The sequence below is a fragment of the Alnus glutinosa genome, chromosome 12, assembly GCF_958979055.1.
Source record: "Alnus glutinosa chromosome 12, dhAlnGlut1.1, whole genome shotgun sequence".
In the NCBI taxonomy this organism is placed as follows: Eukaryota; Viridiplantae; Streptophyta; class Magnoliopsida; order Fagales; family Betulaceae; genus Alnus; species Alnus glutinosa.
The window spans coordinates 1,782,808-1,810,408 of NC_084897.1; the positions used below are offsets into that span (position 1 = coordinate 1,782,808).

At 35.6% G+C, this 27,601-nt stretch overlaps 2 protein-coding genes and 1 long non-coding RNA gene across 5 annotated transcripts; 2 read left to right on the plus strand and 1 right to left on the minus strand.

The window, feature by feature from the left end:
* The first annotated feature begins 12 nt into the window (after positions 1–12).
* Positions 13–18,474, plus strand: LOC133851186 (uncharacterized). 3 transcript variants are annotated; one of them, XM_062287516.1, is made up of 27 exons: positions 13–138; positions 294–373; positions 2,326–2,445; positions 3,633–3,996; positions 5,147–5,301; positions 7,651–7,890; positions 8,331–8,440; positions 8,545–8,622; positions 8,705–8,811; positions 9,041–9,135; positions 9,222–9,352; positions 10,606–10,709; positions 10,799–10,876; positions 11,091–11,169; positions 11,344–11,512; positions 12,323–12,393; positions 13,233–13,313; positions 13,405–13,475; positions 13,864–13,960; positions 14,067–14,126; positions 14,471–14,525; positions 14,617–15,017; positions 15,087–15,931; positions 16,013–16,991; positions 17,104–17,673; positions 17,813–17,871; positions 18,065–18,474. In XM_062287516.1, exons 3-27 carry the CDS (start codon positions 2,406–2,408, stop codon positions 18,252–18,254), a joined length of 5,229 nt encoding a protein of 1,742 aa, XP_062143500.1. In that variant the 5' UTR covers positions 13–138; positions 294–373; positions 2,326–2,405; the 3' UTR covers positions 18,255–18,474. The 3 variants fall into 3 exon arrangements, with proteins under 3 accessions (XP_062143500.1, XP_062143501.1, XP_062143499.1); XM_062287517.1 differs by lacking the exon at positions 2,326–2,445; XM_062287515.1 differs by lacking the exons at positions 13–138; positions 294–373 and having other exon boundaries at positions 2,320–2,445.
* Positions 18,475–19,540: 1,066 nt separating this feature from the next.
* Positions 19,541–21,709, plus strand: LOC133852496 (ribosomal RNA small subunit methyltransferase). The gene is made up of 2 exons (XM_062289263.1): positions 19,541–19,951; positions 20,676–21,709. The coding sequence occupies exons 1-2, from the start codon at positions 19,634–19,636 to the stop codon at positions 21,417–21,419; spliced, it is 1,062 nt and encodes a 353-aa protein (XP_062145247.1). The 5' UTR covers positions 19,541–19,633; the 3' UTR covers positions 21,420–21,709.
* Positions 21,710–22,806: 1,097 nt separating this feature from the next.
* Positions 22,807–25,327, minus strand: LOC133852738 (uncharacterized). Its single transcript, XR_009895969.1, has 3 exons — positions 24,938–25,327; positions 24,557–24,691; positions 22,807–23,336 (listed from the first exon to the last, which is right to left on the minus strand). It is a non-coding gene; the product is annotated as an uncharacterized LOC133852738 (long non-coding RNA).
* Positions 25,328–27,601: the final 2,274 nt, after the last annotated feature.

Here is a 27,601-nt window from a genome sequence, read left to right on the forward strand (position 1 = left end):
TAATATCTTATAGAAGAAAATTAGTTTTAACTTTTAATCCCTCTCCATTTCAACCACTCTCTCTCTCTTCCCCTAAAACCCAAAACAGGGGAACAAAAAAAATGAGCTCTTTGAGACAAGCCTCCTCCTCTGTTTAAGGTAACAAGGCCTTGTTCGGATACGAATCGAAAGCTTTTTTTATTTTAATCCGTTATTATTTCAGCGATTTAGATCTTTTGCTTTTTTATTCAGAATGTAGATATATGGAATGTAATTACCGATAAATTGCATTGGGATTGATGTTTGTGTGTTAGGAACTGCATTTATGGGCTCGGCTGACTTTACCGTTGTGGCCAACCGTGCATCTCTTTCACTTCGTTGAAGCAATCCACAGGTTCTTCAATTCTTTTTTTTTTGTTTTTTTTTTTTCCTGTTTCTGTTTTCTTTGTTTTTATCTGCTGGTTAGTTAGTTGTATTTATAGTTGAAGAAGATTGTGTTTAGAGATTTCAGTTTGTATTGTTGATGCTTTAAGTTACTTTCTTGATTTATACACAAGTAACACCTCGGAGACACAATTAATTTTTGGGTTTCATTTCTCTGTTTGTCTTTGTAATTGGGTGCACTATTTCTACTGTTTATAACTTAGCTTTGCCCGAATAAAGAAAAAGAAGGGAAAATGAATTCCTTTAAAATTTTGTAGAATTTCGCTATGTGGTAATTAAACCCATATAATGAATTCCTTTTAAACTACTCCTTTCCATTAGAGGAGTATTTCGCCGAATAACCATTGGCAGTGGCTTTTTTTTTTTTTTTTGGGTTGGGGCCGCTTTAGGGAAAATCCTCACTATGAATAACTTAAGGAAGATGCATATAATTGTGGTAGATTGGTGTTACATGTGCAAGAAGAGTGGGAAAGCTGTTGATCATCTTTTACTCTATTGCGAGATAGATAGCTAGTGCCTTATGAAACTTTATTTTCGGTCTTTTTAGGGTAGAGTAGGTCATGCTTCGACGAGTTATGCATCTCTTCGCTTGTTGGAGAGGACAGTTTAGTATTTGTCGAAATGTAACAGTGTAGAAGATGATTTTGTCTTGCTTAATGTGGTGTATGTTGAGAGAAATAAATGATCAAAGTTTTGAAGATTGTGAGAGGAAGGTGGTGGAATTAAAGGCCTTTTTTTCAAAACCCTTTACCACTGGATGGCAGCATATAATTACACTTTTTCAATAAAATTGTTTTCATATTTCTATTTTTTATGATTTTCTTGATCTTTTTTTTTTTTGGTTATATATATATATGTTTTTTTTTTGTGTATACTTCTTGTATACTTGAGTTGCTCCCTTTTGCATTTTAATAAAATTCAATTACTTATAAAATAATATTAATAATAATAATTTCCGAAGGCGATAAGAATTGCTTGTCATGTGCTGACAAAATTGGTGCATTTATTGTTGGTTGTGCTACTAGAAAAGTGTTAATAGCATTTTAGTCTTATGTTTATAGAAACATAGTTATGTCATAGGGCTCCTCATCGTCACTTTGTCTAGTGGTAGTAAATGAAAAAGTTAGCGGTTAACAAATAATAAAAGGTTTGCTTTAAATTTCAAAGCTTTATATAGGAACCCATTATTGGACTAGCCACTAACTGCCAGCACTTTTTCAGTAATCAGGTATTTAACATGATGTTAGAGATAAAAATTTTGACACTTGCCCCAAAAATGATATGCATAGTCTACATATGGGAGGCCACATGTTCTTGCATGGATTGCCCCCTCAAGGGGCCGAAGTGAGGAGATTGTTGAAACACAAATAAAAACGTTAACAACATTCTCTAATAGTCTAAGTTTTTTTAGTGACTGCTGATATGACACCTTTCATGCCAAAATTGGTCAGCTATATAGTTACTTTTGGCCATATGCCTCTATCTTTAGCTGGAGTGCAACTACCCACCAAAACAAGAAAACGTGAATATATATGTAGCGTTGTTGTTCGAGCTTATCCATTAGTTTCAGTAATCAAGCTTGAGAACTATTGGGGTTTAGCATGATTACTTTTACTAATGGTTGAGGTTCATGTTTTCTGATCTCGTGTCTAACACTCTTAGGAAATTTCAAGAAAAAAAGGTAATGCCTAATCTATGTCATCTAATGGAAAGCAAGGAAAGAGTGTCTTATTTGCATATGGTTTTTCTTCTTCTACTTATATTCTTGGCAGGCTTTCTACTTCATTGATCTCTTTTCCTTTTTTTTTTTTTTTTTTTTTTTGTCGAAGCATGAGGTCAATGTTTATTCATGGCTTGCATACATGCTGATTAAGGTCAATCCTTTGGGTTTTGAACGTTCAGCCAACAAGCCAACTTTGAACAGCCCTGTGCTCAGCTCAGCTCAGCTTGATGACACTCTTATCCCCTTTGTCTGTCAGATTATGCTTTTACAGCCTTGGACAACTGAAATGATCCGATTTGGTAATTGACGTGTCAAATGCAATAAATAGAGAAGCTATAATATACTTTATAACTTTCCACTATTGTTTAAATACTCCATTTACATCTAGAAAGGCTATAGGTCATAGTTATAGATATTCCTTACATTAGGAAAACTATTATGGACCTTGAAATTTAATGAATCAACCCCTGCCCTTGGGCAGGCATTTTCTGTTTGAGAAGCCTTGACCCAAATATGTCCTAGATGATGAAGATATGAAAAAGAATCAAAAGCTTCTTTAGTTATATTTCTGGCTTTTGGTGTCAATGTACTATGCTTATGGCCATGGATTTGAGATCTGGAAGACTGGAACCAAATATTCTATTCTAAGTTATACATTGTAGTTGTATTTGGCTTCATATCTTGCCCAATCAGTGATATAGATATTTATTTTGATCCTAGAAGATTTTGAAATGGTCTCAAATTCATTTGTGATTCTGGTATGATATGTACACCACTCTTACCCACTTCTGTTGTGTCAACTCCACCATGCAGTATATTGTTTGACAACAGGTGTACAACTCTGGTAGTGTGTAAAAGATATTAGATATAATGCCTTTTTAATAATGGGATCCCTGCAAATTTAATACTAATATCTTGGTTTTCTAATGCCAATGAGTTCTAGCTCAGATGACACTATTTCCTCCCATAATAATGGGATGGAGGGTGAGGTCGTGGGTTCAAGACCCACTAGATGCATGTGTAACTTACCAATCAAAAATGGAAAAATCTTTATTTTCTAATGGATGTATAGATGTAATCTTGATACATATGGTTTCCTGTGTACAAATTTAGGAGAGTTGCCCTGTCTAGCACGTCATGTTTTCCTTTTTGGGTACTTAAGTTTGTTGACATTATCTTTGAAATATCACTTGTCTTATTAATGATAATGATTTCCTTATTTATTTTCTGACGGCTTTTTTGCTGATATTATTTAAGAAATCTACTATTTTTCAAGTTAAAATATCATTTGAATATATCTACTGTGGTTGGTTTTTTTCCCCTTATTTTTTATGGGTTCTTACCGTTCTCTCTCTCTCTCTCTCATATGTCTTCTTGAGGATTATATTTGGCATTTTCCAGGCCCTTTTTGTTTTGTCTGCACATATCACCAAGATCCATTGAAAGTGATAAGTGGTCTTGAATCAGCACTTTTGTGATGTTTCAGGTTGTGTTCATAATATGGATAATTGGAAGTGCAAATCTCCTGCTTGTGCACCTTCTCCTATTATGGCACCTTTGAATTTTTCAAATAAGGTGCATGAGAAGGTTCAATCTGAAAAAGGAGCAACTGGTCATGTTGCTGAGACTGAAGTTGATATAGATCATAGAGAAGTTTACTTTTTAATTATGCTTTTCCTGTCCTCTGGGCCATGCCAGAAGACTTTTGGGCAACTCTGCAATGAACTTTTGGAACATCGTCTTCTACCTAGAAGATATCATGCTCGGTTTTCAAGAAGTGGTGCGCACAGTGGGGATGACAGTGATGATGGCATATCTTTTCCATTGAGCTACAATAATCTGGTGGAGAGGTATATACGCTTGTTATATTGTTCCACCACAGTCAAATTCTAAATTTAGCCTATAAAAAAATTAAGGGTTCGTTTGGGTTTGTGGTTTCAAAACGTGCAATTTTAAAAAATGGCGATTTGAAAATACAATTTTTAGAAACGCAGTTAAGTGTTTAGTAAAATTGCGACGTGACCTTTAAAATTATGCGTTTTTAAAAACACACCCCGTGCCTGCGATTTGAAAATGTAGATTTTTTCATGTTTACAAACCGCCATATTTTTAAAGCGCACTCCCAAACAAGACATTTTTCGCGATTTTGTTTAAAAAAACACACTTTTGGCTTGCAAAATCGCAGGGCCAAACGGACTCTAATTAAAAGGGTAAGAAACTTTGTGATTATTTTTGTTATTTTACTTTTCAATTTTTAATAATTCCAGATCATAGCATATGTCTCTGTTTCCATTGAGTTCTATATGTCCTAATGCTAGTCATATCTGTACTTTTCATTTATCATAGCCTGATACTAAATTTTATTATGAATGCTGCTCACTTAGAAGCTAGTATTACGCAATGGAAGTCTATTGAATAATGGGCATACCATGGAAAATCTCTTTTGTTCTTTCTGAGTCTTTACTTTTTTCTTTTCCCTAAATCACACTGCCCGGCCCTATGGTTCTTAACATCGCATATTTCCTTTTACTTCCTGTATAGCTTTGAAAATATCTAAATGAGTATTTTTTTTTTCTTCTTGTAATATATTTTTCCTCTAGCATTTGATTTGCCTTGTACATAGTCATTGACCTAATTAATTAATAACATGGACAAATGGATTCTTAAATAGTCAAACTTGTAAGAATTGGTAAGTGAACGGATATCAAAAGAGGGCACATGGATATGGTTAATGCCAAAATTGAAGGGAGGTCCGTGTTTTCTCATTTCTGTTATCATAAACCTCCTTAAGCCTCATGACTGGGGATTTGATCCCATTTCTTAGATGCAACCACCTAGATGCTCTATCTCAGGGCTAGCTGGCTTTATTGTTCTGGAGGTTTCTTTGACTTGCACAAAATTATTTCTGTACTTTTGAAATTTTTTCATGGTACTTATTTTATATTACTTCCGTATATACTGTATACAGTTTAACATATTTGCCATTTGTATAACCCCCAGGTATCCTCACATTGAGAAGGATCACTTGGTAAAGCTTCTGAAGCAACTGATTATGAGGGCAGCCCCTCCTTTGCATGGGAAGGTTGGACGAAACCCTCCAAATGCAGCTGATGTTCCTACATTGCTGGGATCTGGTCCCTTTTCGCTTCTGGATTGTATGTGATATAAATTACTCTTATTGATTATATATTTATATAGTTTACCCTATTTAAATGAAGAATTTTGTATACCTTTGACACAATGGCTTTTAGCATGAAAATTTAGGATGCATATGGTTCTCAGTAAACAACTATGTTATTGCGAAAGAATTTTTCTTGATGATCATCTGGAGGCTGACACCATTATTTGGCAACTCACCACAGCAAAGTTTCCTCTTTTGATTGACATAATGAACTGTTTTCCAAAATGGATTGAATTTCAAAATCCTGTGTTGAAGCTCCATTATAAATTCCGAATTCTGATGGCATGCTTTTATTGTATCCATGTTTCCAGAAATAAAGAAGACTGCTATGATCGTTTAAATTAATGCACGAAAACTTCCACTGCTTGTTTCAAAATACTCCTAGTATATTTTAAGTAGTTCTCTTATCCAAAAAAAAAAGTAGTTCTGAAATAATGAGCTGAAAGTGGATTCCACACTGACAGCAAATTTCTTCAACATGTTAGATAGCAGCTCCAAGCCTGTCTCCACCCTTTGCTTCTTTGAAGATACTTTCCTTACCCAATTGAATTCAAGTAATATAAATCTAAGAGACACACTGCTAGAGCATGCATGTGAAGGAACATATTTGGAGTTTATCTTGTTTGCACCATTATCTTCGTAGAAGCTGTTAATCTCTTTAAATCTTGGCCTCTTCATGCCTATTATTGAAATCTAGTGCTTATTTCAAGCCTGTATCTGCACTTTGCTCCTGGATAAGAGCATTCCTAGTAGCCTCGCCAATAACTTTTTAGCTATTTTAGTGAGCTAATTTGATGAAAACACTAAAAAACCACTCCCAGCAGCCTCACCGCTTTAACCAAAAAGTTTTGGTAGTAAAAATACTCACCAACTCCCTCACCAATTTTGCTTCTCCTTTCTCTCTCACACGATCAGCACACTTTTTTTTTTCTTTTTTTTTTTTTTTTTTCGTTTTTTCTCCCATCTCCCATCTCTCACACTCGATGATGCTCTTATTTCATGGACATGAAGGTTTCTTTGTTCCTGACATAAACGTTGTGGTTCTTTCATTTATCTTTTCTTTTTTTCTTTCTTGACTTTGGTTGAGAAGCAAATGAAAACTTCTGTGAATTTTTTAGAAATTATCTAATCTCAAGATGAAGGTGTATGGAATTCAAAAAAAAAAAAAAAGATGAAGGTGTATGGTAGCTTGTTGTATAAAAAGATTAAATAGAAAAAGAATATAGAAATCTGAAAAAATATTGTTTAAATGGAATAGTGATAGTGAATAGTTAAAATGGTGAGGCTGCTGGAAAAATTTAAAAAAAGTGGTTCACCAGAATAGAGAAAAGTGATTTTTAGTTATTTTGGTGAGTAAAATTTGATGAGGCTACTAGGAATACTCTAAGAGCTTTAGATAATTATTTTGTTGACCAATGCAAGCATAGCTGGGTGTTTCCCCCTTTTACGTTTCACTGCCACCTACATATTTTTTGTGGGAAAAGCATGAACAAGTCTTTCCTCCTTTTTTTTTTTTTTTTTGTGGAAAAAAAAATTGTAGAAAGAACCAATAATAGGTCTAAATATTTTAATGGAAAAATCAGTCCTTAACTGACTCTTCTTCCTGCATCTTTGTTCACCTTGTCACCCCATTCGTTTGCTTTTTCTTTGGGACTTGTATTTCAATTGGCATTAATTAATGCAATGAGTAGTACGTTCAGCCCAACCTTGAATATTTTGAGTTGTTTCTGGTTTTTAACTTTTATATTCATGATATATATTAAGGTGTAACATTAGCCAAATTCACATGGGTGGAACTCTCAGTTTCAATTTCATTTGGGAAGCTTTTTTCTGCTTTGTATTAGGTCTAAACCATCCAATATTTGTTGTGATTGGCTGGAATTAAAGATGCTGATCGAGTCTACTATTGATGGATAATAATTGACATCTAGGATTCATCCAATAGGCAATTGGGCAGTTAGTCAATTTTTGCTCTAAATATGTTTTGTGCGGTTCACATATTGAAATCAATATAGAAGCTATTAGGTTTTTATAACTTGTGAACAAGAAAAGAAAAGGAAATTAAGGTATCCAAAAAGAAGTAAATGTGGCATAGGACAATTTATTGCAAGGTGGTTGAACTTGTTTGGAAAGAAACTACGGAAGTAAGAGTTATTGGTCTTGTAAAATTATTTTATGTCTTATTAATCCCTTTTAGTGAATTGTAGAACTTGGCTCTTCTTTCCACTATTTTTGTACTCAATATTTGATATATTACCTTATCTGTATACGAAATATTCCATTATCTATTTTCTCATTTCTGAACTTTCCCCTTCTTTTGCAGGTGATAGGAATATGGAAAACAAGCAAGTTAAGCCTTTGCAAGCTTACCTGCGTTGGCCTCACATGCAGGCTGATCAGGTTCGTGGGCTAAGTTTAAGGGAAATCGGAGGAGGTTTCACCAAGCATCATCGTGCTCCATCTATTCGCTCTGCATGTTATGCAATAGCTAAACCGTTGACTATGGTTCAAAAGATGCAAAACAAGATGAAGCTAAGGGGACATCGTAATGCTGTTTATTGTGGTATGGTTCCCATTCTATGAGATCATGTTACAACATAAGTCAGCAGAAACAAACTCTGGAAAAAGGATACAGTAACTGGGACACTGATGATGTAGACTATTCCAAACATTTTCATGATTTTAGAATTTCTGTTTTTCATGTTAATAATTGCATTTTTATTTTGAATTTTTGAATGTTTTCACAAATGGCACTTATATCATTTCTTGGAAATTTTGCTGGGATTGATTTACTTGACATATGCATTTTCTTGCTACCTTGCTACTATTTGTTCAATAGTCCCCATAAACTTGTAATAATATGTGTGCGTATTCTAGCATATCTATTGTCCATCAGGACATTTTCTGTGATATGAATCTGCGATTTGTATGGTCATATTGCCAACTTTAGAACAAAGTTAACTGGTGAGAGTTATTTTTAACAATTTTGCTTCTATCTTGTAGCCATATTTGATAGGTCAGGAAGATATGTTATCACTGGTTCTGATGATCGTCTTGTCAAGATTTGGTCAATGGAAACAGCATTTTCCTTGGCCAGCTGCCGTGGACATGAAGTGAGTTGTAATAATAAGTGGACCTTATAATTTGATATTATATCCTGCTCTTTTAGTATTTCGTATGTGTTTTTGATATACTTCACTCATTATATGAATTAAAGGGTGACATTACTGACTTGGCTGTAAGTTCAAACAATGCTTTGGTGGCATCTGCTTCAAATGACTTTGTCATACGAGTTGTAAGTATATCCGACCTAACATTTTCATATGCTTCTTTGGAATATCTTGACAATCTGATTAGTTCTGTCTGGTCTATCTTAGTGGCGTTTGCCAGATGGAATGCCGATTTCAGTTTTGAGGGGTCATACTGGAGCTGTTACTGCTATTGTTTTTAGTCCGAGGCCAAATGCTGTATACCAGCTTTTATCGTGAGTCCCATCTTCAGATTTACACTCCTTGTTGGTTCCCTTTCGTTGTGCAGTTGATCTGCTGTGATTAATTTTTAATTTAGAAACCGAATGCAATTCTGTTTCCATATTTTCATGTATTTTATTCATTCTACGAACCTCCTGAATCATAGCAAGCTTTTGGGCACCATAATGATTTACTGGAATTCTTTTCTTTTGTTATTACATCTGCTGCTTATAACATATGTAGGTCGTCGGATGATGGAACTTGTCGAATCTGGGATGCTAGGTATTCCCAGTGCAAGCCACGAATATACATCCCAAAGCCTTCAGATGTCTTAAACGGTCAGATGATTGCTTCTACATTGTTGTCTCATTGGTTAACTTTCAGGTGATGTGAACTTACCTTGGAGCTGTGAAATTTACTGCAGGGAAGAGCATTGGTCCATCAAGTAATGGACCCTCCTCAAGTAATGGTCCACAAAGCCACCAAATAATTTGTTGTGCTTACAATGCCAATGGAACCGTTTTTGTTACTGGTAGCTCCGACACTTTTGCAAGGGTTTGTTCTAACATATACCCTTCAATTAAGTTCATATAATTCATCTTCCAAAACTTAGGCTTTGTTTGGTAACGGTTTTAGAAAGTCTTTTCTCTTTTTTTTTTTTTTTTTTTTGATAAGTAAGAAAATTTCATTAAAAAAGTGTAAGGCACCCCTAAGTACACAGGAGCAACTCAGCTAGCCCACATGAAAAACCATAAGAAACTACATACCCACAACACCCAAAACCCACATGAAACCCAAGATACAATAGAAACCCTCCAACAAACACCCAAGATACAAAGTAACCTCCATAATAAAATAAAACCCAATAGAACCCCCCATCCAACACCCAAGATACAAAGTAATCCCCCATAAAACAATAAAAACCAAGATTCAAAAGAAACCCCCTATCAAACACCCAAGATACAAAAGAACCCCCCATGATACAATAAAACCCAAGATACAAAGTAACCCCCCCTCATACAAAAAAAAAACCCTCAAAGAAGAAAACCCCCCAAACCCAAGAAAACCCCCAAACAATACCCCCAAAACCCGAACAACAATACCCCAAATACAAGAAAGCAAACCCAAAATACAAAGAAAAGCCAGAGCTACAGGAGGAAACAATTCTCTTTTCAAAATCAAAAGCACACTTTTCTCAGAACATTTAACAAACAATTCACTTTCAAAACACAAAACACTTTTCAAAAACAAAATTCAATACACTTTTTTAGAAAACTTTTCACACCTTTTTATAGGAATTTTGAGAAAACAGGTGCTTAATTTTTCAGGTGTATAGGCTGAATTATTATTTACAAAAAGATTTAAAAGAAAAAGAGAGGTGGCTGAATGGCCACTGCCATGCCACCCTCAACGGAGTGCGGCCACCCCTTTCTTCTGTTGAGGGTGGCCGCATGGCCTCTCTCTCTCTCTCTCTCTCTCTCTCTAAGTTTTAATTTTTTTTAAGTAAGAAGTCAAGTCCATGCCTGTTTGTGTTTTCTCAAAATATGCTTGTTTCTTTGAAAATACAAAACACCTTCCAAAAAGTTTACCAAACAATTTTTTAAGTGGATCCCACACAAAACATTTTCTCAAATGTGGACCCCACCAAAAACGCTTCTCAACTTTATATCACATCAAAAACATTTTCAAGTCGAAACACAAAAAACACTTTTCAAAATCATTAACAAACATTCCCTTAGCTTGCTTGTATTGGTTACCATTGTTATAAATCTTGTTGGATATGTGCATCAAGAATCAGTTACTTGCAGGTTTGGAGTGCTTTTAAATCTAACCCAGATGACTCAGATCAGCCAATACATGAGATGGATGTGTTGTCTGGCCATGAGAACGATGTCAATTATGTACAATTCAGGTAAGTCAGCTCCAATTAGTGACTTACCTGGATAGTAAGTAATTTAACTTTACGATATTTTATATCATCTTTGCTACTTCCATATGCAGTGGCTGTGCTGTGGCCTCAAAATCTTCAATGTCTGACTCTTGGAAGGAGGAGCATATTCCAAAGTTTAAAAATTCCTGGTCTGCCAATATGCTTTCTTCATCGTTTAATTTTGTTTTCCTTTCAAAATTTAAGCACCCCGGCATTTCCCCTAAATTCTATTTTCCTTTCAAAATTTAACTAATCTGATGTTTTCATTAATAGTTATTGTGATGAGTTTTTCTAACACACCCTACGATGCTCTTGTTGTTAGATATAGTTATCACCTATTCCTCAAACTGTAATATTTTCCAGGTTTTGTCACGACAACATAGTTACCTGTTCTCGTGACGGCAGTGCAATTATTTGGGTTCCAAGATCACGTAGATCCCATGTGAGCTCTTCTATACGAGTTAATTTTAGAGTTTCCAAAGTTTTGGTGGAGACCATGTTCAATTTCCTTAGGAAAGTTTTTCTTCCAGGGTTATTTTTCACTTTCTTTTTTTATGAAGATTAATATGGTTTAATTCAATTTGATTTCTGGTTTCTTCTATCTCTCACCATTTAGGGAAAAGTTGGACGTTGGACACGGGCATATCATCTAAAAGTTCCACCTCCTCCATTGCCTCCTCAACCTCCTCGAGGAGGACCACGTCAGAGATTTCTTCCAACCCCCCGTGGTGTTAATATGATTGTATGGAGTTTGGATAATCGGTTTGTGCTCGCAGCTATCATGGGTAAAGTTCTTAAAATATTTGAATGAGTACTTATGGGAGAAAATTTATATGAAGTTAGGATTCTGTTGCATGTTATTGGAGAAAGTTATATCAAGATAGGATTCTGTTGCTTGTAGCTTTCCTGCATCTTAACTCAATAAAGCCGTAAATCCCAATTACTTAAGGATAATTACAGGGGAAGCCATCTGCTGTTTTGCTTTATCTGGGGCAACATCACCTGTTAAATCACATGCCGTGATGTCTTTTACTTGTTTTGTCAACCTTTGTTCTTTTGGCTTCTTTGTTATCCTTATTGCAGCTTCATTTGAACAAAATCACCCCTTTAGTGCATTCATTGGTCTCCCTTGCACACAACTGAACCGTTGTTTACCTTTTCAATTGTCTTCTCTTCAATTGCTTCTACCTCTTGCATCTTTTAGTGCAAAGATGCAATTCAACCATTTCTTGAACTTTACACTTTTTTCTTTTTTCTTTTTCTTTTTCATCTTAAAATAAGCACCTTAGTACTTTGTACCATAAATTGGAGTTGGCCTTCTAGTCATTTCATTTCATCTTCTTTATCTTGATAGGTTCTCAGCCATTCATTCTTTTTTTCCCTCTTGTTGGCTGGGGCGGGGTGTGTGGGTAGGATCTCCACTTATTCATCTTGCTTAGTTCTATGAGGTACATTTGCCCGTCTTGCCCTTTTAATGGATATCTATCAACAATATACACAGCTTTTATTAAGTAACAGAATCTGATGTTGCATCCTATCAATTTTTGTATTTGGTTCTGACTTGTCTTTTATTCTTTGGGTACTTATATATGCAGATTGCAGAATATGTGTTTGGAATGCTGTTGATGGTAGCTTGGTACATTCTTTGACAGGTCATAGCGCATCTGTAAGTGGTGTTTACATTTTTTTGAACCAGTTAAATTACCAATTTTTCCGAACCCTTAAACTATTAGGAAATGGTGAATTATTTATTTAATTAACACTCCTCACGTGTGGACTCGAACTCCCCTTCAATAATTGAAACCCAACACGTGGATTATTTAACTCAACGCGTGGAATGTTTAATTGAAAGTAAAGGTAAAGTACGGAATCAATGTTTAAATTCAAGATCACTACTCGGATATTAAGTTTAATCATCAATTATTTTAAAAGCTTAAACTAATAAGAAATTATGAATTTAATTATTTAATTAATACTTGAACATAATCTATGATGGATAGATTTTGATAAACATGGTATCAATTAAGTACACACTACTCTTTTTGTGCCTCTCTTAAATAAACCAATATTCTATCCTTCTAAGCCTATGAGGAACTTATCCTTGTCAAGATTTCCCCCCTTCCTTAGCTTAATAACGCATATTTTTTTTTTTATCAAATTTATACACCTCCAGGCAACATTCCCTTCCATTCTTATGAAAACATTCCTTTCCATTATGAATTCTGTTATTTAAGTTTTCTCATCTAACTTCTTCTTTTTTTTTTTTTGGTAAGTGTCATCTAACTTTATGCTCAAAGTTTACATCCTCTCTTATCTGGTTTTCCTTGATTGATCTAAATTTTTATAAAATGATCAAATTTTTTCTGTTCTTTTGGTTAATGACTAGTTGTCCAGGTTTCCTGATATTAAGTCCTATCTGTTCCATCTAATAGTTTATCATCTGAATTTGAGTTATTATTCTTTTTGATTTCTTGGCTTACTGTTTAATTGTTGGATTCTTGGTAGTCTTATGTTTTGGATGTTCATCCTTTCAATCCCCGGATAGCTATGAGTGCTGGGTATGATGGGCGAACTATAGTATGGGATGTAAGTTTCTGATTTTAAATTCTAGATGCTGATATGTTTTTTCTCAAAGTTCTTATTGTTTGTTGAGTTCCTTGGTATATCATGTTTCCAGATTTGGGAGGGCACACCTATATGGACATATGATATTGGACGTTTTAAATTAGTTGACGGGAAGTTTTCCCCGTAAGTGAGCTGTAGAACATACTAGTATTTAATTTTGGCTTTACTGTATTGGTTGAATTGAAAATTTTGCACTATTTGTACTATTTGACTCGTTTGTCATCAGTCTGAATCATATGCTTGCTGGATTTTGAGCTTCAGCATCCAGGCTGTTGTTTTCTTTCTGAATAATTTTTTAAAGCTGTTTCTGCTACGTAGTTTGACGTTTTCCAGCGCTACTATGCATTAATTATTTTCATGAATTTTCAAATCAGTGAGTCTAAGATTCTTGTTATGTGCATTTTGCTATTAAATTTTTTTACTAAATTTAGAGTGATGATTCTATATTTCTTCCCAGTGTGTAGTCATGCCAGTTCTTTGTAATGAGTCATATTTTTCTTTTACTGCATAGGGATGGGACATCAATTGTACTTTCGGACGATGTTGGCCAAATATATTTGCTAAACACAGGTCAAGGCGAGTCCCAGAAAGATGCCAAATTGGATCAGGTACCAGAAAAATTCATTTACATAGCCCCTCTCCTGTCTCTTTTGTGATGCAAGTTGGCAGTAGGTAATTGCGTGATGACAATTGTTTCTCTAATTTCTTCAACAGTTCTTCCTTGGGGACTATCGTCCCCTTATCCGGGATTCTATGGGAAATGTTCTTGATCAGGTTAGTAACTAATTAATTCATGTGGTGAATTTATTTTCATTTCCATACACAACAAGACATTGAATTGATAAAATTCCATGCATACCTTACCTTCATCATGTGCAAGGTTAGAAGTAGTCGAATTTTGGTAGTTGGGAATCCTATTTTTATTTCAAGCAGTTTCCCTCTCCATATATATTTTTTTTCATGTTTGTACAGATTTACAGCACTGTAATTAAATTTCAGAAATATTGGATTTTGAAGCATTAGCCTTGTGCATGAGCAATAGTGCAAAGTGTCAAAGATCTCTAATGGCTTATTTTGTATTGTGAGTGATGATCTGAAGTAAATTACATCTGATGCAGGAGTCACAGCTTCCTCCATATCGCAGGAACATTCAAGATCCTCTTTGTGATTCAAGTATGTTTATGGATTCAATATATGTACTATGCTTAACATATCTTTCTGGGGAATACATCTTCTCATATCATAGATTGATGGAAAATACCAGGTATGATGCCATATCCGGAACCCTACCAGAGTATGTATCAGAAACGTAGACTCGGTGCATTGGGCATTGAGTGGCAGCCTTCATCAATAAAATATACTGTTGGTCTAGATTTTGGTCCGGGCCAGGATATTCAGATGGTCCCCTTGGCAGATTTGGAAAGAATGATTGAGCCAACACCGGAGTTTATAGATGCCATGTACTGGGAACCAGAAAATGAAGTCATAAGTGATGATACTGATTCAGAGTACAACGTCCCTGAAGAAAATTCTAGTGAAGGTGACCAGGTAAGTATAAATGCCAGCTCTTCTGGTGATACAGAGTGCAGCACAGAAGACACTGAGGTTGAGCGCAGTCATACAGATAGCCTTCGCAGGTCGAGAAGAAGAAAACACATTGCTGAAGTAAGTGGGGTCTTCGCCTTTACTGGTTTTTTCTTGTGCCTACATGGACTGACTATTACTGTTTTTCAGGTTGAGTTAATGACTTCTTCTGGGAGGCGAGTCAAGAAAAGGAATTTGGCTGAGTGTGATGGCACTATATCCGGGAGTAACAGAATGAAGAAATTAAGAAGCAGTCGGAAAGTTTCAAAGAGGAAGTCTTCTAAAGCTAAGACTCTGAGACCCCAGCGAGCCGCAGCACGCAATGCTCTAAATATGTTTTCTCGAATCACTGGAACATCTTCAGATGGAGACGAAAATGACTCAGAAGATGATTCATCAGATAGTCAGTCAGTGCTCCAAGATTCAAACATCCAAAGCAACAAGTCTTACGCAAACTTGCAGAATATGCAACGACAATGTGCTAAAGAGGAACATTCATCTTTAGAGGAGTTTACTGGAGTAGCGAAGCCTCCAGCACTTTCTGAATCTAATTTAGTTGTTGGAAACAAGCGAAGATTGGTCCTAAAGTTTTCACTTCGTGATTCTAAGAAGCATGTCTCTCCAGAAGACACAAGCTTCAAATGTGACAATCAGGCTGGTCCAGTTAATCCATCATCTAGACCTCAAGAAACCCCTCAAGAAGACAGGACTAATAAAAGCTCCATGGATCCAGTGTCATCCTTCACTGATATAACTGATGTGGCGCTTTCCCAAACCTACAACAGATATGATTGCATGGATAGAGTGCAATGCGGAATGACTGAGGATCTCTTAGAGCCATCTGCAGGTGATGAGGAGAATAAGAATAGGTGGGGAGAGATCAATGGACGTACATCCAAGTGTTCAAGATCAGGAGATGTCATGCCAAGAGATGCATCCACTGAACTCGATGCAAGTTTTGATGTCCTAAAGGAAAGCAAAAATGATGTGAATGGGTATGTTAAACCTCAAAGCATATCTGGAAAGTTTTCTGCTAATTGATTAATTGAAAATCATGGAGTTATATTTTCTTGCAGGGATGAGGAACAGTTTGGAACTGACGCATTACAAGATCTGTATGGTGTGAGAAATAAAGAGCTTGCTCATCCTGATGATGCTCTCAAATCTTCATCATCATTTGAGGCATCACTCCTGGTTGACCACCATCCAATAGCCGATGCTCCTGCAGCCCCATCCAATGGAAATTTCAATATGGATTACAAAGATTCACCTGCATCTGATAAATGCAGAGACAACTTACTAGAAATAAATGTTGTTGACACAAACCACTCAAATGAACTGAAAGAGAATGCTCCCCTCAAGTCAACAAAGTTAATAATTAAGACGAAGAAAAGGATTGTGATTGACACGTCAAGTCCTAAACTTGAATCTGTTACTTCTGTGGAAGACCAGTCAAGTGCTAGAGGTGATTTAAAGCGCATGGAGCCCAGTCGAGTTCTGAAAGTACCAGAAGGGGATGAAGATACTGGTAGATCAAGTTCTTTGAGGTTACAGCATTCATATTCTGACAGGAGGATGTCTGATGCTGCTTATACAGGTGAAATGTTGTATAAGGCTAAAACTGATTCAGAAGGTTGTGATAGTGACATGGAAGAAAATACTTCAGCTGTTAATGATGACCATCATGATTTGGAAACTGATGTCCCTGAAGCATCTAGTGATGCAATACGCAGAACAAGATCCATCAAGATGAAGGCAACTTCCCGGGAGCCAAATTCTGTGAATCGTAGCTTTAAGGTGCGAAAGGGCCATGCATTAGTGGGGATATCTAGAAATGCAGAAAAATCCTCCATGGAATTGTCCGATCAGCTTCTTCAAGGATCAAGGTCTACAAGAAATCGGCGTAGTGGGTATATTGATAATGAACCAAGTTCTTCCACTCTGAGGAAATCAAATTATTCCGTGAGAAAATTATCATGGCTGATGTTGTCTGAGCATGAGGAGGGCTATCGTTATATCCCTCAGCTAGGTGATGAAGTTGTATATTTGAGACAGGTAATGCCTGATTTTTCTTAATTAATTGAGAATTATCCTTTATAATTTGGTTTTGAGTTCAGCTTTCTGGAATTTCTGTTTACAGTTAAATTTTGGTTTGTTTGATTGTCAGGGCCATGAAGAGTTTATAGAATCGAGTGGCTTTTTGGAAGTAGGTCCTTGGAGATCAATCAATAGAAACTTAAGTGCGGTGGAAATTTGCAAGGTTGAAGGACTCGATTATGCCACACTACCAGGTTCTGGGGATAGCTGCTGTAAAATCAAACTTAGATTTGTAGATCCTTCTTCCATTGGCTTTGGTAAAGCATTCAAATTGACTTTGCCTGAACTGATTGATTTCCCTGATTTTGTTGTTGAGAAAACACGGTATGATGCTGCTATTGGGAGAAATTGGACCCATAGGGATAAATGCCTAGTTTGGTGGAGAAATCCAAATGGGGAAGGAGGTAAATGGTGGGAAGGTCGAATTCGTTCTTTGAAGCCCAAATCTCAAGAGTTTCCTGACAGTCCATGGGAAAGATATGCTGTTTGTTATACGGGTGATCCTGATAACCATCTACACTGTCCTTGGGAACTGCATGATCCTGACATTTCATGGGAGCGCCCCCACATTGATGATGAGAGCAGAGATAAGCTCCTGTCTTTTTTCGCTAAATTGGAGCGGCCAGTGAATGGAGATAAGGTGATTCTATCTTTACACTTTCTTATCCCTCTTTGTGTTTGATTTGGTAGAAATCCCACATATAAAAGCTTAAATGAGTAAAAGGGAGACAACTATGTATGATACTGTTAGTCTCAAAGCTCTACTGTGAATCTTGCAGGACTACTACGGAATTTCAAAACTGAACCGTGCTGCTTGGAAGTCAGAATTCTCTAACAGGTAGGAAATTGCTAGACATCAAATTATCCCTATTCTTTGTTTTGAATATGTTCTTACCTGCCAATCCCTTTCACCGCTTATGTATTGCCTCTTGAGAGCATAAGGATGGACTATGCCTTATGACTTCATTGTTGGGAGAGGACAGATGGGAGTCAAACAATTTTTGATCCTTAGCTTTATCGAATTGGTGCAGGTTTCCTGTTCCATTGTACCCCGAACTGATTTGCTCGAGGTTAAGGAATGAATACTATCGGAGCTTGGAATCCGTGAAACACGACATCGGGGTGATGATATCAAATGCCGAGTTGTACTTCTCACATCCTGAGCTGGGTAAGATGAGACGCCTGTCAGATCGGTATACAAGGAAATTGTCCAGGTTGTAGGAAGTTCAGAAACGAACTTTTTTTTTTTTTTTTTTTCTCTGTTTTCTTTGTTTTTTATGTTGTAACCCATTAATCCAATTTTGGGAAATCAATCCTTATGGTTTTAAAGAAAGGAGATGCCTGGGGTACAAAAGAAAAAGTAAGGATATTGTTGTCTCATTTATTATTCCTGTACATATGTACATCATTTATGAAGAGGAAAATGGAGCAATGTTTAGTAGGCCTCCAAAATCTCATTTATTTTTGACTTTTCAAACCGTATAGCTGCATTTGTCTCAGAGTTCCTACATTCATGGAGATATAGAACATCAAATAAGTTATGCTACTCAAACAGAAACACCCAAAGACTTGCTATAATGGATGTGTAAGATGATCAGACGATCATTTCTATTGAGAACAAATCAAATTAGAGAGAAATGATTGTTGTACAACTCTTGATATAATTTTTATATAATTTCAACAACTTTTTTTCAAACTACCATTGGATATATTTTCTTAGATATTTAATGGTTGATTTTTTTTTTAAAAAAAAATAGTTAAAGTTGTATAAAAGTTGTAAACATATCATATCTCAATTGTTATCCGGGCTAGGCTATTTGTGCTTGAAAAAAAAAAAAAAAACTAGGTGTAGTAGCTCCTCCTACTGTGCTATTTGCTGAAAGCACGAAAGTTTTTTCAAAATTTCAGTTCATGTTATTTTGGAAACTATAATCTTCGATCTAGTGCCTTTGGAAGTATATCACCTGCAATTGAGAGGAACCTATCGGACTCAGTAACAAAATGTCACATTGATTAAGATGGACAATTCATCAACAAAATTGATAAGTAATCAATTTAGATGGTTCAAAATTTGTTTTTATTGTATCTAACGGTGTATATTATACGTAATTTCATGTCATTTAAAAATTTAATATGGCATGACAACAAATCTACTATATAACAACATATATAACGAATGATGCTTTCTTAAAATAATTATGCTATGGGGTTTTTAAAATCTTTGTAATTATAGTTTAATCAAATGGTTTGAATTTGTTATTTATTTAACTTCTTTTAATTCGATATATCATTTAATTATATACTGAAGCAGTGAAATTTAATTCAAATAATGTAAAAATTAATTTACCATGCGTTAAGCCACTATCTTTTGCGTTGTTAAAAATTCACATTTATTTTTTACCATATTAAAAAATCTAGATGTGCAAATGAAGCCCTGAGTAGAGGCCCAACTCGGCCCATACCGACGTTGCTTAAACGTGTGCCCTAATAACAAAGCGCAAACCTTCACCCTAAAACCCTAATTCCAAGCCCCGTTGCCTCTCTTTTTCACAAACACACTGAGAGCACTAGAGCTAGGGCTACAGCCAAAGCAAGCAATAATGGCCGGAGGTAAAATGAAGAAGGAGAAGGCAAAAGGCGGTGGCGCGGGAGCACGCGCGCCTTACCAGGGAGGGATATCGTTCCACAAGTCGAAAGGGCAGCACATCCTCAAGAACCCATTGCTCGTCGAGTCCATCGTCCAGAAAGCCGGGATCAAGAGCACTGACGTGGTGCTCGAGATCGGACCCGGTACCGGAAACCTCACCAAGAAGCTTCTCGAGGCCGGAAAGATGGTCGTTGCCGTCGAAGTCGACCCTCGCATGGTGCTCGAGCTGCAGCGGCGATTCCAGGGCACCCCTTTCTCCAGTCGCCTCAAGGTTAGGTTAAGGCTTTTTTCTGTTGGTTCCCGAGAAGGCGACAGAAAGTATTATAATTGTTGGTTGAAATGGGAAAAATTAAAATTTTGTTTGGTTTTCTAAGCAATTACTCTGGTCTTTGTTGTATTTTGCTTTGAAGTTCAATTTTATTGACTTGCTTTTTTTTGAAGTTGAAAAAGATCGCTATCGCTATGTTATATAATTAATTTCGATTACTTTCATGCTTGAGGGTTTTTGTTTCGCCTAATTCGAATTAAGGGTTTTTTTCCCGGTAAATATTGCTTCTTTTTGGCGTGCAAGGTCCCTGTTTTCTGCCTAGAAAAAAAAGAAAAAGAAAAAAAGAACATTTTTCTCTGAATTGGGTTTTCTTTTTTAGTAATGCTAGAAGACTCTCTCGTGTCCCTTCTGTGTTCCTCCAATAATCTGGTGGCTTTTAAAATTACCATTGAGCTTGTGATTCTTTTTATGTGCGTATGTTATGTTTGGTAGCTGAGAAACCGGAAGAAAAGACAAACTAAGGCTAGTATAAATATATAGCTCGGTCAATTTCTGCAAAAAAATTTCTTTGATATTTTTACATTATATTTTGACTATATGATGTTTTTCATATTTTACATGAATTAGGTGTTATGAAGCGCCCCCTTTCACATAATTGTTATCAAAATTCGATTGGTTTGTTCATACTGAGAATTGGAGTTAATTGGAAATAGCTCGGTGTTAACAGGTTATACAAGGAGATGTGCTCAGGACTGAACTTCCATATTTTGATATTTGTGTGGCAAACATACCTTATCAAATCTCCTCTCCTCTCACGTTCAAGTTATTGAATCACCAACCCGCATTTAGATGCGCGGTCATAATGTTCCAGAGGGAATTCGCTATGAGACTGGTTGCTCAGCCCGGTGACAAGCTATACTGTCGTCTTACTGTGAACACCCAACTCCTGGCTCGAGTCTTTCACCTCATTAAAGTTGGAAGAAACAATTTCCGGCCTCCGCCTAAGGTTGATTCCTCTGTTGTCAGAATTGAGCCTCGGAAGCCGCGTATTGAAGTGAAGCAAAAGGAGTGGGATGGATTTCTGAGAATTTGTTTTAATAGGAAGAACAAAACCCTTGGTTCGATTTTTAGGCAGAAGTCTGTCATCTCCTTGCTAGAGAAGAATTACCAGACCTTGCAGGCGCTAAATCTTTCACAAGGTTCATTGGAAAGTAAGGATGCTGAAATAGACTTCTCGAGCCTAGGGGATTCTAATGAGGATGAAACCATGGAGATGGATGACGATGGAGCGGATGATGAAATGGATGTGGAAGATGGTGATGCAGCAGGGGAACCATCTGAGTTCAAAAATAAGGTTTTGACTGTGTTGAAGGAGGGAGATTTTGAAGATAAGAGGTCATCCAAGCTCACATTACAGGAATTCTTGTACCTGCTCTCTTTGTTCAACAAGGCTGGCATACATTTTTCTTGATTCTAGGAATCATGCTTTTTCTAATTTTTTTTGGTCCCACTTTTACAAATACCCAATTTTGTGAGCCCTGCTTTCTTGTCAAGTTAAGCCTTATTCTTTTTGTTCTGTTCTGTAATTTGCTTAAAATTTTGGTTGGATAGTATAGCTTATAGTGTTAATTAAGAATTAACTTTTTAGATGCATTTGGATGTTCTACACAAATTCTACCAGCTTTTGTTGCTCTCCTGTAATTTGATTGTTTCATGCCAATAATATCAATATGATGTATCCTTCCCTTTTCTAATTTCCTACATGCACATCCACGGGAAGAACTTTCTATTCAATTCCTTGTAAAAAGATCTTTCTTATTCGTCAGGATGGCTTCTGAGGAAAGTACAATTTGTATTTGTTCCCAGCCGCAGCTAAGAAAACTATCATCCATGAAGGCTTCATCAAAGGTTATGCAGCATATATTCTCATCTTACCTATTAATATAAACACAGTTATTTCATCCATTTCTGCTTATTAAGCAGCATGGATCGGATACTGCTCATGCTCTGATTGAACAGTCATGATTGTGCAAGAATTCTACTCTCCTGCCAAGAAGCCTTCTCAAATTAACCTTGATCAAGGCTTTTAGATCATATCCTTCCCTCAACTATTTATCAGCAAAAAGGGAAACAACTATGAGATTTTGAGTTTTTGGACTCGCTTGTAACTTTCAGATTTACAGTCTTATACATTTGCTTTTGTTATGAGCAGTTTGGCCCCAATTCGGTTTCAAGTTGTCTCCATTATTCTAACGTGGTTTTTCCCTCCGGTGGAAGCGGTCAAAGAAAACGACAGTTTGACATCTGGCTCAACAAATTTATTTTCCATTTCAGCTAAAAAATTACATTTTTATTTTTTATTTTTTTATTTTATCTACTTACTTTTTTAAGTTACTAACATCATATCCTCTATTTTAACTATCCACTTTCACTATTCAATTTAAATATTATTTTTCAAAGATTTCTTTACTCTTTATTGAGAGAAAAGAGAATAGTGAAAGTGGACGGTCTTCATTAAATTTGGTAAACACTACAACAACTCACCAAATATTTTTCCAGATTGTTGAACTTCTTTTTGCTCCCATCGTAGCATTCCGGCTAGCCAAAATAGCAGGATGAAAATGCTCTAAAGTCTAATGCAAGCAAGAGAATCCAGAGTACATCGAGTAATGGCATGGCATAGGTTGTCTTCAATTCAAGCCTTCTTTTCATTTTTAATTTCTATGTTAGTTTTAGCTTGCCCTTTTGGCTGCGGGGTAAAGAGATCAGACCATCCTGCATACAGGAAGGAGTATATTGTTTCCCAAAGTCCAAAGTAGCAAGCGAACCACCTATATGAAGACAGTAGGACTTACATATCACTAAAACAAACCTTCCCAGGCTTCAGAAGATTCAATTTACATAGGAAATATGTTTGACCAAAGCAACTGTAACATACAGTCTCAAGAACTAGAGAAATCAAATGGGAAAGAACATAAGCACTTCATCTAGCATGACATATAACATACTTGGTATTACAGGATTTTGCTCAAGACAGTTCTAGCACATTAATAAAGCTTCCCATACGGAATTTGGGGTTTATGGGGGTGGGGGGGGAGGAGAAATACTTTAGGTTAATTTCGTCTTCTTCGATTTCACATGAGTCTTCTCAGGGGCTTCAGTATCGTCTTCTGAAGAGCTTTCGATGACTTCGTCAGGGACATCATTAGGAATATTATTTTTGGTAATGAAGTCCTTCAATATGCTCATGCTTTCCTCTTTCATTGAAACCAATTGCTCGGAAAGAGTACCCTTGTTGGTGTTGACAGAGTAATTTTCCGACCCGAGGCGAAGTGCCGCTTTAACCAGTGGTTTGGGATCATGAGAACCCATGATAACCTTCAAGACACTGCAATCTTAATCAGTATAACTATTGAACTTTTTGTTTTTTCTTTTTGGTAACTTAAAACTCACAAACAATCATTTACTAATATTATCGATAACATATGAAATAAATTGACCCAAATTAGTTATCATTATCCACCCTAATTTTATCTTTGAAGGGTCTAATACATCTTGATGGGTTCAAATAGGGATATCAAAGTCTTAGGGACAAGAAGTTCTTCCTCAGTAGATTTCGGAAAACTTTGTGGTCACAAAAGGGTGCAATAGTTTTGTGGCAAAATAGCAGGCACTTCAAAAGGGCTATGAGCATTATTACTGAGAACTATCCTAAATATCATACTCAGAAGTTCCCAGTAGTTGTTACCATAATTACTTGCCAAAGTGGCCATAGCACGCATAGGAATAGAGCCGATCAGTTTTTACACTATTCACGAACCCAACACAAATTTAACACGAAATTAGCGGGTTAAGATTGAGTTGAGATTTGACCCGTTTAATTAAATGAGACGTTTGGAGTTAACCTATATAGTCTTATACCCATACCTCGACACAACCCAAACCCGACACACGACATTTAAGACTGACAATTTTTAACATAAATTGCGAACCCGACAGGAACCTCACACAAAATTAACGGCTTAGGGTTGAAGGGCCAAGTTTTTTTTTGATAAGTAGCTTAGGGTTGAAGGGTCAAGTTAGAGTTGACCTATATAATCTTACACTTATGCCCGGGCCCTCGACCCAAACCCAAAACGAATCGCGAACCCTACATACGAAGTTAAAAACATTTTCATCTTCAAATTCCAAACTTTCAACTACTCCAAAAATAACCAGTGAAAACCCACCGCACTGAGCCATTCCAAAGTAAGAGGTCATCAGGCCCCCCATATCTTCCACACAAATGGGAAATTCACACAATTTGTACAAATTATTAAAATTGTAACACCAAAAATCACACACTACATCTACCAAAGAAAATATATTATTCATCTAACAGAAGACGAAGAAAAAGAAAATCAGAGAACCCCAGTTGGCTGCCCATAACTCTTCCTCTCACAAAACCATAAAATTCACCAACCGAAATTTTCTTAAGAGGATAAGGCCCTGTTTGGTTCCAGAGAAATCTTAGGAAAAGCAGAGAGAAAAAAAAAAAAAAAAAACTTTAAAAAATGAATTGATGTACTTTCTCGGCAGCCAAACGACGAAGATGAGAGAGGACTTTACCGTTAATCAGCGTGGGACTGAAGAGCCTGTGGAAGTCGGCGGATTTAGAATGAAAGTGTCTTTTCCTGGTGCTAGGTTTTATTGATTGAAACGACTTTAAATCGAAACGATGTCGTTTGAAGAGTCCACAAGCCACTGAGGCAGTGACAAAGCCTGCCCGTTAGTATTTCAAATTAATTAAACAACACCCAATACCCCATATCAGATTTATAAACAAAAAGAAAAAACCACCTCTCAAAATTTCCACAAAATCGAATCTTTTTAACAAATAGAAACGGACTAGATCCATAGAACCAATTGAAACGGGACAGAAAAAAATCAATAAACAGATGACAGAGAAAAAAATCCTTGAGATTGAGATACTGGGAAATGAACTCTTACCAAATTTGCGCTCCAAGCTCTTCAACTATCTCGACGGTGATCACAACCGGGGGTGAAATTTGTCGCGGACCCTGTGTGCCAACAAAAGGGTTTTATACTTCATAGGACTTTAGGAACTGGGAAGATGAGACTCTCTGTATAAAACGTTTTCTTCTTTGTGTTTTGGTTTTCTATCTTCGTATTGTTTTTTGGTCTTCAGCTGAGGTGGAGCTGGCGATGGGGAAATTTTGGTGGGGGCTGACGGAAGGTGGTGGAGGTGGTTGTCGGCGGTGGACGATGGTGAAGATGGCCGACGCACGGTAGAGAGAAATTTTGGGTGAGAAATGGGTTACTCTGAGGGGGAAGGATTTTGACTATGTACTCCAGAGTTTTCGCGAGAAATGATAGAGAGGGACGATTAGTGTTTGGTAAATGACTTTTGGAAACAAAATATGATATTGATTATTTTTTTTTTTAAAATAAATTATATTTAATTTAATTTTTCAAGAATAAATTATATTTTATTCAATTTTTTCTAAATAAATTATATTTTGTTCAATTTTTTTAAAAAGTCAAATTTTGAAATTTGCAAACAGAATAAAAATTCAATTCTAATTTCAAAAATTCAAAACCTAAACACTCCCGCTCTTTTCAATAAAAAAAATAAATTTTAATAAAAAAGTACACTATTTTTTCTTTTTATTTTTTATTAAAAGATATTCTTTTAATAAAAAAAGGGGAGAGGGGATGATCAGTGTCCCCTCTATCATTTCTCAATCTTTACGCACCTCATTCAAAAGCCTTTTTATTTTTTATTTTTTAAAAAATAAGTCACATGTGGCATGTGTTACGTCACCCGCGTAATTACTGTTTAATTATGTCGATCATAATTTTCTTATATCTTTCATACAATTTTTTTTATACTTTATTTTACGTGGCACCTTTTTTTTTAAAAAAATTATATCATTAAAAAAATATAGAAGATACTGCGTAAGATCCACTTGATGAGATGTGGGCCCCATTTGGCAACCCCTTCTCCCCTCCATTCACTTCTTTTCACTTCTCCTAAAAAACATCAACTTTAAAATATTCTTAACTTTTTTTCACTTTTTATATCACATTAACAATTTTTTTATTACTATTTAAATAAATAAAAAAAACTCACTACAATACAATTTTTTTTTTTTTTCCACTTTTTCATATAAATTCTTTCTACTTTATATCACATCATTAACTTTTTACAACCACAAAAAAAAAAAAAAAAAAAAAATTCCCTCATACTTGAGAGGATGGGGTTACCAAACGGGGCGTGAAAAAGAGTGTATGAAAATTTAAGTTGTTTTTAACTTAAGGACACTTGTCACATTTTTAATACGCCATTTGTCTCAATATTATGCATTCCTCATAATGATTTCCCTATTTTATATATATGATTGTTCTTATTTGCCATCTCATTATAGAATGAGTTAAAAGAAAAAAAAAATTATTAAAGGTAAATTCTTAGATAGTAAATATGACGCATTAGAATTAAAAATTATAATTGCAACTTCAAGATTTCCATCATGAAGGTAACATAAAAAAAAAATTAATACAATTTTTATATTAAATCACTAATTATCTTTGAGATAATAAAAAATGATGAATTTATTCATTTAATTAATGATTTATCTTCACGTGTAGGTTTAAACTTTTTCTCAACAAGTGAGGGCCGATAAGTAGAATATTTAACTGAAATGATAAGTAAATTATGAAATCAAGGCTCGAACTCACATTCCACGTTAAATCACCAGTTGTTTAAAAAATTTAAACTGATAAAAAAAAAGTAAATTTAATTAACTAATTAATACTTTAAGATAGGTTAGCGTTTGCAAAATTCCATTCTAAAGGATTTAGTCATTTTAAAATAAATGTTGTGTAGGTTTTTGTATTTATACTAAATTGAATTTGTTTCCATCTTTAGACTGAATTCTTCTCCCATGGCTCTTCTTGTTGTTTTATGTGATTTTAACTGCATTCGATTTGTGTAAACTGGAGGCCATTTGAGTTGTTGCCTTGATAATCTACTTTGCATGATGAAAATATCACCACTTGTGTAAGAATTTGGATTTAGTCTTCCAAATTGAGGTATTTTGGTCCTTCTTGCCTATCCTTTCTTATTGTTGCATTGACATTAATTGAATTTCAATCATAAAGCTGTATGGTCATGGCCTTGAATTTTATAAGCCAGAGTCTTTAAGCCTTCAATTAGTTTGTTTTCTGCCATTGAATCATGAACAAAGTTTTTTTTCGCTAAAGAGCAAATGTTAGATTAACAGACTAGATTTGAAGAATTTTATTCAACCCAATTTGAAACAAAACTTTATTCTTGAGTCATCGTGTTTTAGTACAACATAGTTTTATGACTATTGGAAGTTTTTGTTTTGAGCTTTTAGTGCCTATTCTCTCTTGATCATGCAATATATCTTCTGCTATAAATGCTAAAAAAACACTTCTATAAATATATATATATATGAGTACGACTTGAATTCTATGTCCTGTGTGCAGATAATGCAAGTTGGGAGTGCTACATCAACAATTGGGAACACGTGGTACCCTCAACTGTGACACAAACCAAAGCTTTAACTTGGTACAAAAACTAGCATCAAGAGTCACAACTATAAAATGCATAAGAGATATAAGATCTGC